We start from the raw sequence: 10,726 nt of genomic DNA, 5'->3' as shown, positions 1-10,726 counted from the left end.
CAAAAGCTAGTAAGAAAATATAAGGAGAGAAAATATTTAATAGCATTTACGTGACCCAAGATAATGATGCTCAGGACATACACACCGGAACTACACGCAAGACACGCAAACAAGAGCATTAAAGTGGCTTTCGAATCGGCCCAGGCAGCTGCAGCCTGTAACACCTCGGTCTGATCGGGGTTCGAGGCTCATAAAGGAGTCGCACTCGGTGTCCCGGCTGCTCGCCCATCAGCTGGCTTTGATCTCCACCATCACCACCCCCCCCCCACACTGATCAAAACTCGCCGCGCGCCGCCTGAGGCCAGGGCTTCATGTTTGCTATTTCTTCATGCACGCAGCTTTCGAAGTGTGTTCATGCTTTTGTCTCCTCGGACGCTCGGCCTGCGCTGCGCTGCGTGGATAGTAGAAGTGTTTCAGTGAGGACTGACGTCCAAAAGCACATCTGTGGACAGGGCGAAGGGGCCGTCCACCCTCACTCGGCCATGCTTTAACATACGGATGATTTTTCTTGTTGTTCCTCCTCTTGTCTCTCGTGCGGCTCGCGCCAGTCCTCAGGCTGTTGTGGATTTGTTGGTCAGTCGAGAGTTGCTCTGTTCGGAGCCCCGGTCGGTGGCTTTCAGCTTCATGCAGGACTGCTTCTCGTCCATCAGCAGCTCTGCCGGGATGCACCAGCAGCACAGGCAGGACTGCAAGAAAGAGAAGCGATTAACCGCAGCCGCAAACACAGGGGAACACAATGGTGTGCAGACATGTTGTATTCGAACCACAGGCACACGTGTGAATGTGTTCATGGACGAATGTGTTTAATCAAGCTAAATGTTCTTGAGACGTCTCCAAAAAGGTCCACTTCCCATCTGTGTGGTTGATGCTGTGATTTGAGAACCTGGCCGGGGTTCTGAGGCCGAACCCGACTGTGTGACCTTTATCACAGCAGCACAGCGGTCAGGTTCCGGCCCGGCGGCGTCACGGAGCTACAGGTCGTTGACAACTCCCTGCTCCAACATACCTGACTGTAACTCATTAGTTCCATGTGTGGATCTCCATATTTGGCCCAAGAAGACACTGAAACATAAAGCTGGAGCTGTGGCCTGCGTGCTTCAGGATAAAGCCGCGGAGGAAGGAGTGACAGACTTGAACAGTCGTCACTCCACACGGACATTTGGACAGACATGACTGTACTGGAGCGTCACTGGCACACCAGGGAGTCTTTGTAAATGGGATCAATAAGGCCAGCTGAGGATTAAAGTTGTTTTCTGAGGTGCTGACAGGCTGAGCTTCAGTCATTACCAGCACCTGTTGTCCTCGTCTCCTGTTTGAAGTCGCAGTGATGCTGATCAGATCATCATTCTCCTCATCGGAGTGAGGAACATGTGACTAGAGAGCGCTGTGGAGAGACGGCTGCCTTACCCTGAAGCAGGTCTTGAAGCGCTTGCTGACCATGTAGAGGGCGATCGGGTTGATGCAGGAGTTCACGGACGCCATGTTGATGCCGATGTAGTCCAGGACCAAGAAGAAACTGAAAGAGGCCACGACACAAGAACGTCATGTTTCTCCCTTCCAGTGTGAGCGAGTCGTATTTCTGGGAGACGCTCTTGCCGTCTGTGTGTTTTGTTTCGTACTTGAGCAGCTCGCAGCGGTTCGGATCTTTCTCGTCGTAGATGGTGAGCTTGAGGATCCGGCTGAGGTGGAGAGGCAGCCAGCACAGAGCGAAGACCAGAACCAGACAGAACACGGTCTTGGCCACCTCCCGCCGCTGACGCACACAAACAGATCGAGCACAGTCCCGCAGTGAAGCTGAAGCATAATGTTTGTTTTTAAATCTTAAACTCATGATTGATCAGCAAGGTTATTCACCTGTTTGAGGTGGTCACTGAGGGCAATCTGAACGCCGTTCTTCTTTCTCAGCATCTCGCAGGTCATCAAGGTGTAGAAAACAGCAGTGCAGGCCAGCGGCAAGCAGAAATACGCTCCGAACAGCCACCAGTCCTTCGCTGACTTGTAAAACTAATCAGATAAACAGAAACAACCACAGGAGAGCAGCGCCCGCATTACGCAGGAACGTCTGTGCTGGAGAGCTTGAGTGAAAGGCGAGGCATGTCAGATGCAGCTTTAATGCAGTGCATCTGGAGTCTGACCCGAGACCCGGGGTGTGCTTCCAGCTGCTGTTGGCTTTCTCTCAAACAATCAATTCTTCAAAAGACTCTCGGCGGAATTAAACAGCTCTTTTTTCATTATTTTGAGGTTAATGGAATAAATGTGGACTCAAGCATCCACACCTCCACTGCTGCCTTTTGTGTTTCCCAGGAGAAAAACAGTCTCCCTGCTGTGCTTCGTTTCCTTTTTGACAGCTCTTCGCTTTGCTTTTTCAAACTGATCTGACGCTAAGAATGCATATATTCCCAGACATCGGCACCCCTGCGTGAGGCTGTGTTGTCCATGTCTGTTTGCCGCTCAGCTGTGATAACAGGCAGGATGTTCGTAACGCCGCCCTGAAGGTGGAGGTGTTGCAGCTCACCCGCATGAAGTCGCTCTTCTGCATGGGGTGCAGCAGACAGATCCTCAAGTGTTCCCCTTTGTAGTCCATGGTGATCATGTCGAAGGCGACGGCTTCTGGAACGGCCAGGACGATGGATATTATCCAGATGAGCGCTATTTCGATCGCCATCCATTTCGGAACCCCGATTCCTTTGATACGACTCCAAGAGGCCACGGCGCGATACCTGAGAGATTCATCACACCATCAGTCATCCAGTTTGAAGTTGGCTCTGGAAAGTCTGTGAAAGGCTCACTTTATAGGAGAGACGAAGCTGGACATCAAGCAGTCATCAGGCTAACGGGTATCTAGCTCAACGTCATTGAAACACACTTCCAAACCAAAAAATGCTGCTGCTTTCTTAATTCTTAAATATACAAATTGATATTTTGTGGCGCTGCAAGGAAGATTTTTCATTTATTTTGGACGGAACCAAGTTAGCGAGCTCTCAAAGAGGGTTAGCGGCTGACTGTTGTTGCCACAAGTCTTTGGAACTTCATCAACTGGTTGATTCATATGCAGGACGTCACTTCTTTCCCTACTGGGATTTGAACCAAGGTCTCCACCATCAAGGTCAGTTTAACCCCGTGTGCCCACCAGGAGCGACAGCTTCCATTCTAAGATAACCAAAATAAGAAAGACATCAGCCTACTCCTATCTTTCTATGAGCAAAAAAAAAAAAAAAAAAAAAGAACTTTCATGCAGGGAAATGTTTGCAGGCACGCATATTTTGACTGAAATATTATGACTTTTGGGTTCATTGTAGTCAAAAGCTGCAGGGGATTTGTTGTTTCTGGCTGCAAGGAGTAGGTGGGAGCATTCATCCATACGATGTGGTTTTTGGCGTTGGTGTGGAGGTCAGAGACTCGCTGGCCTCGGTAGGATGAAGTAACAAACATCTTTACTAACTAAATAAACAGGCCGTCTGCGTTTCTTCTGCTGCTGCCAGACGGCAGCAAGTGAGAGATTCCGAAGAGGATGTACTCTAACCGTGCAGCCAGAGGTCACTGCGTATCACAGCAGGGAGGCCAGAGGTCAGATCCAGTGTCACTCCTCCTACATTCTCCTCTAATCTCTGAAAAATGACAGCGAGAGAGAAGACGAGAGTCTGGTTTGAGTTGGATGTTTACCTGTCGATGCTCAGAGCGCACAGGCTCAGCACCGTGATCCCCACCGAGGACTTCTGGACAAACGGCACCAGCTTGCAGAGAGTCACCCCGAACGGCCAGTCCTCCGCCAGGAGCTGCAGACACACACACACACACACACACACACACACACACACACACACACACACACACACACACACACACACACACACACACACACACAGCTGAGGACCAAGTTAAACCACGGAGGACGAGTGAAGCAAATTGTCTGGCTCCACGATGTTTTTCCCGGCCTCAGGCCTCCAGTGCAGATGAGATACGAACAGACCTGAACTTATCGGTTTCTGTGAAGATCCAGAACAGTTCTTTTTTCTTTTTTTTCCCATCAGGTTTAACGTTTTGGTCTTTTCTCCACAAACACACTGAGGCCTCTGTGCCTCTGTTGGACCTCCAGGCATGGTGACTGAGTGAGGCACTGGGGCTCCTGCAGACCAGGAAACGGCTAAATGTGGGACTTTTCTCTGCGAAGCTGCCTGGAATGTGATTGTACATCTATCGGAGTCATATGTCTCTCCATACCACCCTGTCTCTCATGTCTGCTGTGGTATGCAGCTGTGTCCAGTTGTTTTAGCATGCTTGCTCCCTTACCCAAATATACAGATATACTTTGCTCTCCCTCTCTCTCTCTCTCTCTCTCTCTCCCTCTTCCCCTCCTAACCCTAACAAAATGAACTCAAAAGATAATAACATGCCAGAGACAAAGGGGATGTAGAAGGGCTCAGAGGCCCGTGAAGTAATAATATTCCAAAACCTACTGGGAACCCTCCCCTTATGCCTGCAAATGTGTTTTTTAATTATGTGTGTGTGTGTGTGTGTGTGTGTGTGTGTGTGTGTGGGGGGGGGGGGGGGGGGGGGGGGGGGTGTAGTTTTAAGGTCAATAAACAACAGAATATTTCATTATCACCATAAAAAGACATAAGAAACTTTAAAGGTGCATTACGTGAAAAAGAGAGCTGAAGTAAAATACTATAAAGTTGAAACTGACGTTGGTCGAATTATCTTTAGATTGCACTTTGCCTCACCTTGTAAACATTAATGGGAATACCGATGATGATATGCAGCAGGTCTCCGAGAGCCAGGCTGGCGATCAGGATGTTGGGCCCATTGCGCATGCACTTGTTCTTATAGATAATCCTCAGGAGAGTGGAGTTTCCGATGATGCCGACGACAAACACCAGGCAGGACACCACCGTGTTGATGTACTTGAAGGTGTCCCTGATTTCCGTGGGCCCGGAGCACATGGGGGGGGCGCGGCGGCGCGGCGCCGTGATGTTGAGCCTTGCCGGGGCCGGCACGTCCCTCTCCGCCAGCCCGGGCCTCGGGGTCACGCCCGGAGCCACTTGCTTCTCTGGGTCCAGCTGTCCGCTGGCCACGAGCGTCTGGGCCGCCAGGAGGAGCAGCTGCAGGCAGAGGACGAGCGTCTTCATCGGGGAGCTTGAGGTCAAAAATGGCCTTAATCCAACAAGATGGTCCTCCTGTTCACGCCTGGAACACAGGTGATGAGAAGCGACAGCGTGTGAGCCTGTTGTCTGGCACCGACGCTGCTACACTGTTCAGTCAAATAATCTTTCAACAGGAGGCTGAATTCTAGATTTCCTTTCAGTATTGGGATTCGCTCAGCCATCCGTCATCTTCACATAATCCCTCCATGATCCACCAAGGAACCAAAGACCCACCCTTCCATTAACCCACAGGCCTTTTTCACTCAGGTTACAGACTATATGGAATTAGTTGAAAACAGGAACAAATTTTAAGAGTTGTCAGATTGATCGGCATTTTGACAAATGAAATCTGAGTTTAATGGCCAGATTTTCACATCAACAAAAAGTGTACTGACGTCATGAAGTGTGAGCAGGATTTGCAGTTTGGTATCTGGTTTATGAGGTTCATGGCGATTTAACTCCACACCTCACATCTGATGGTTTTGGGTGTATTTTTTAAATTGAATGTCCCGTATCTAATAACTGCTGGGAATACTGCTGTAACCATGTAAAGAATGTCCTCCATTTGCTGCTGTTAAAAGATGTTACTTACTCCAGATATCTGCAGAAATTGTCCAATATCGTGTCTCTGAGATCAAGCTTCCCCTGTGGCCCTGAGAGCAGAGTGGATTCCCACGGCGGCGGGCTGGGCGTCCGGCAGCGGCAGTCCTCTCATGTCCAGCGGCAGCGGCGCTCCCAGCCACTGTCGGAGTCCGCCAGGAACAAACAGGAGGGCATCAGATCGGGTCCAGAGCTCCACGGCGGTCCGCTCGCTCCTCTGCAGCTCCTGGCCGCTGAGCGTGAGTCTCAGGGCTCAGAGGGCGGGCTGGATCCCGGGGTGGATCCCGGGGTGGATCCCGGCCCTCCCACCCTCCTGCCTCTGGTGCAGAGGAGGAGGAGGAGGAGGAGAGCGTGGATGTTCTCAACTTACTCAGAGTTTGCCTCGAAGCTGTGCTCACTAAGTAAAATCATCAGTCATTTTATTCTAGAAGCCATTCTGGTGCAGTTCCTTTAAATCCCCTGATTCCATCAAGTGAAGCAGCTCACCGCCGTGCGTCTCTTTTTTAACAAAGACAAAAGTCAAACACAACCTATTGACCGTCAGCGAGTAGTAACTGAGTCTTTCCCTTCGATTTAGATAGAACAGTCTCATCAGCATGATCCTTATATAACCACGCCATGTTCCCAGAAAACCTGATATTTCAGCATCATGTACTGAAAGAGGTCTTTTGTTCACAGAGATAAAACTTGTACCTCCTGTACTCAGTCTGTCAAACACACTTCCTGAAGTGCACTGTGGGAAAAACAACTTTAATATTGTTTCATTGAGCCCGTCTCTTTGCACGTTCTCATTATGAATGGTTTGTTTCTTCTTACAGACACGTATTTAGGTCCAACTGGCGATTTTAAGATTCTGCCAACATGTGAATGAGTGAGTGGGACTGTCTGTCTCCCTGGTGACCGTCCAGACTGGACGAAATGGTGGAAGATGAATGAACGTCAAATCTTTTTGATCTGTTCTTTAGTGGCTAAAGTCCAGTACTTCAGAAAGAGAATGAACAGTCGGCTGGTTTCGGCCTCCAGTGTGGCGTAGACGCTGACAGAACATCCACTCCTCTTCAGCGGGAATAAAAAACACTCCTACCCAGAAAACTCTGGAACTCTGTCTTGTCTTTTCTCACTTGGACGTCCTCACACGTCTGTTTTTCTCAGAAAAACACGCCGCCCTGTCACTTCTGCATGATAATCATGAAAAACGTGGTGATGTTGTGCTTTAAAGTCTACAGTTCTTTGATATCATTTCAGGTTTGAGGATTTTATCGTCAGTTAATGACCTCGGCTGGGTCTGGTCCTCACTGCCTGGACCACACCTGAATCCAGCCCGTTCTGATCCTCCCCTGAGGCTCACATTCTCCGAGAAGAGTCGTACTCCCAAGCCAGACCGCCGTCAGCTCCAGATGTGCTTCTGTCCATAGAGTTACCCTCTCAGTGGAAGCTTCAGAGTCTGGTGGGGAACGCTCTCTGTTTTTCTACTGTGAGAGCTTCACTGAAGTAACGGTGACTGTGGCATGAAATAACTCAATAATTTCCCTTTCTTTAAACAACAAGATCATACTCCATAGCATTAAGATGTTCCAGAGAATTGACTGAAGACCCACAGCTGGAACCAGATGTTCTGTTGGGTACAAGAAGTGAGCTCTTCTCACTGTAATGCAGAGTTGTATTCACAACGACGGCTGTTGTGAGATCAGTAGCTCCTCTATAATCAAGACAATAAATGTTTTCACTGCAATCTACAAGTTCTTTTTTAAAAATAAAGTAGATACAATGAAAATGGAATGTTTGTAAGACTTCTGGAAAATAAAAATAACCGACCTAACGGGGTTATTATCTGGAAGAAGGATCCTTTATGTTAGTAATGTTGGTGATTTGTTGATGTTGAGGGCAATAACATTCCTCTGTCTCAGCGTGAATCCTTGCTTTAAGGACAGTGTATTAGTGATTTTTTTTTGTTTTTTTTTGTTTCCTGCCTGATGCATAAATCCTTTTGCTAAATAAATGTTGATGCTTGCCAAAAAATGTCCTCAATGTTTTTTCTTTTCAAATGAACTGTAAATGATAATCTGTGTTGCAGCTTGATCCAGATCTGCGTGTTTGGATATTTGGAAAGCATCTTAAAATACAGTTTCATTTTATTGTATGGTCATAAGTCAAAGTTTCTTCATACTGGCAAAACATTCATAGTTTCTCCATTTTGCCTCATATCCTCTCATGTGCTGCATTCTATTCTTTTTTTTTTTCAGATCATCCAGAAACAATAAACAGAGCAGCTTTTCTTCTTCCCATCAGGAGGTTTCCAGCACGTCTGCAGTGTGTGATTTAATGACTACCTGCACTCTCCCCCTCATCCCACCAGGGCAGCCGCCACAAAGCTGAGAACATGACGTCTCTCCTGACAATCCAAAGCTTTTATGCTTTTAATCCAGAGCGACCCGGGAGTTCAGAGTGGGGAGGTGAGACACAGAGGGGTCATGGTAAACTGCTACCTGACAGGCAGTACACGTCCACAAAATGCTCGCAGCATCTAATGTTCTGCTTTTGCTTATATTGGATTTATGCAGAAGATGAGTATTTAAATTCCAAAAGCTCTTTTTTTTTCTCTTTAATAACTGCTACGCAAACCTGTGCACAAGCAGAAGAAACTCTACTGATGTTTAGTTTGAGAGAAAAGCACCTTTTTCTCAGATTTAACGTCACGTTTATCACACTTTACGATCTCTTCACTTGTGCGTAACTCAACATAAACAGATTTACAACTTAAAGCCAAAAGCAATTCCCTCTTTTCTTCCTCCTCCAAGCATTGTCTATTGTCTTTTACAGGAGTATTTGGCCCGAGGTGTGGAGAGCCCCCCCTCCACCTTCAGGGCCCGAAAATCGTCCTAAACCCTGCGAGGACAAAGAGCCCAGTTGTTGAGAAACAAGCGAGGATTCATTTCTGCCAGTGTCAAGACGAGGCCATCTCACCTACACAGCCCCCCCCCCCCCCGAGAGCGCTGCTGATTTACATGTGTGTTTGAAGGAGACCCTATCAAAAGGAAGTGATTGACCTTTGCCCTGCAGTCTTACGAAGTGAGCGGTGGGTTAACGGAGAGTAATTATCTGCTGCTTTATGAGACCTGTAAAAGGCGCATCTTGTGTTTAAGACCTTTCTCAGTCAGTCAGCCCCTCTGTTGAGCCTGGTTTGGTTCTCTGTAGTGCCTGAAAACTGTGTAGATTTATACTCTGGGTGTGGAAAATACACTTTATTTAGCGTATTCATCCTTTACTATTCAGTCAGTCTGCCGAAAGAATCAAGAAAAAACAAACAAACAGTAGAAGAAAGTTTTAAGATAAGCCCTAATCTGCATTGCTGCCTTCCCAGCAGTAAAATAAAAGAGATGATACGATGCTCCTTTAAAGCCTTCGTCTCCAGCATGACCGAACCAGCCAGGAATGTGTCTGGCTTTTCCTCCCAGGTTTTCTTCATTAGGTGGAAGGCTCGCCTCAGGTAGTCACGGCGCCGACCCGCTCAGGGCTTCGGACGCGGTCACCTGGTGGAGTGTGTGCTGCGGTTTTTATTGCTGATTTGGTGTGGCATGTCCAACATTGGCCTCTCGGGCAAAACCAAAAGCGGCTCGACACGCCAAAACGTCTCTAAGCCGCTCACTGAGTCCAGGAAGTGGGACGCTGGAGGTCAGTGTGTCAGCCACTCCGAAGAGACGTCCTCCAGCTTCACCCGGACCTGTCCTCAGTTCCGCTGGGTCCACAGCCTCTGTGGCCTTCCTCTTCAGCAGAAGACATGTTCAGAGATTTCAGACTTTTTCTTCAGTTCTTTTACAAGTTGATTTTTTCTTCTGGTCGTACAAGTATATGCTCAGAGTTTTCCAAAGCACAAGAGTATTGTTATCAACCACCCAGCTGAGTCTGAATTAAACATATAAAACTGTATTCTGTGTATGAACCAGACTGAAATACTGCGTGGCTCCGGAGTGTCTGTTGTAATCAGGCCATCAAATCACTCAACAAAGTCAGTTCACAGGTATGATATATGAGCGGGGCGCTTTCAGCTCAGCACATCTGACCCGAAGGACGGAAGTTTCTGTCTGTAGATTTAATCCCTCTCAGCAGAAACAGCTTCTGTCTGCGGAGGCTCGTCTGATTAAAGGCAGTCTGAATGAATCGACGCCGTATGAACTGCTCGCTGTAGAGGCGGCGGCGCTCTCAGCGCTGCTTCAGATTCCGTGACCAGAGATTTGCACCATTCGGGCGGAGCATGTGGACACTTAGAGCCGAGCCTCCATCTTGACTGTCATCCAGCCCGATCACGTCATCTCTCCCACCTCCTTCATGAGTTTTCACCTGAAAGGTCACGGCTCATGTCGCAGTCACACGGTTCTCCCGCCGTCACAGGGCGGCGCTCGTCATCGCAGAAGAGCCTGTTGTGAATAAGACATGTCCTCTCAGCTCGCCCTCTGCCTGTCCTGCGTCTTTTCTCTCTTTTATCTGCTGCGGTCTCGTCTCCCCGCCCTGTCTTTTCTCTTGACTCTGCATTTCACCCCGTCTGACCGTATCCAGGATTTGATTCCCGCCTTCTGCCGGGGGACAGAGGAGGACAGACCGTGTCCCTCTGTCACTGTCCACATCAACGCTGGGCTGCAGTGAAACGATGAAACCGCAGCCTCAGGCTCCCCGACACCCGGCAGGCCTGAGGCAGGAGGCAGCCTCAGACAGCAGGTCTGTGTCTGCATGTTGCTGCATCTGCGAGATGTGATCGTGTTCAGTCCCCCACCCCCCACCCCCCCCCCCCCCCCCCCCCACCCCCCACCCCTCCGTCTCTAATGGTCCTCCTTGACATCAGCACAATACTCTCATGTCTGTCTGCTGTTTGAAGGTCTCATGCATCAGGAGGAGACGGCTCAGCTAACGCCCCGAAAGCCCAAAAGCACCGCACTCCCAGAGAGAGAGAGGGAGGCTTCTGCTGGAGAAACAGGAATCTGTGGGAA

The 10,726-nt window shown here is 48.8% G+C and overlaps 1 protein-coding gene across 1 annotated transcript; it reads right to left on the bottom strand.

Annotated features, from left to right (window-relative positions):
* Positions 1-229: 229 nt before the first annotated feature.
* Positions 230-5,965, bottom strand: ednrba (endothelin receptor Ba). Its single transcript, XM_030115388.1, has 8 exons — positions 5,737-5,965; positions 4,725-5,187; positions 3,664-3,776; positions 2,516-2,720; positions 1,855-2,004; positions 1,620-1,753; positions 1,408-1,516; positions 230-686 (listed from the first exon to the last, which is right to left on the bottom strand). The coding sequence occupies exons 2-8, from the start codon at positions 5,127-5,129 to the stop codon at positions 552-554; spliced, it is 1,251 nt and encodes a 416-aa protein (XP_029971248.1). The 5' UTR covers positions 5,130-5,187; positions 5,737-5,965; the 3' UTR covers positions 230-551.
* Between the last annotated feature and the right edge of the window lie 4,761 nt (positions 5,966-10,726).

The sequence above is a fragment of the Salarias fasciatus genome, chromosome 18 (assembly GCF_902148845.1).
Source record: "Salarias fasciatus chromosome 18, fSalaFa1.1, whole genome shotgun sequence".
Classification (NCBI taxonomy): domain Eukaryota; kingdom Metazoa; phylum Chordata; class Actinopteri; order Blenniiformes; family Blenniidae; genus Salarias; species Salarias fasciatus.
Note: the sequence above shows the minus strand (reverse complement) of the source record. Positions and strands in the feature narration are given on the sequence as shown.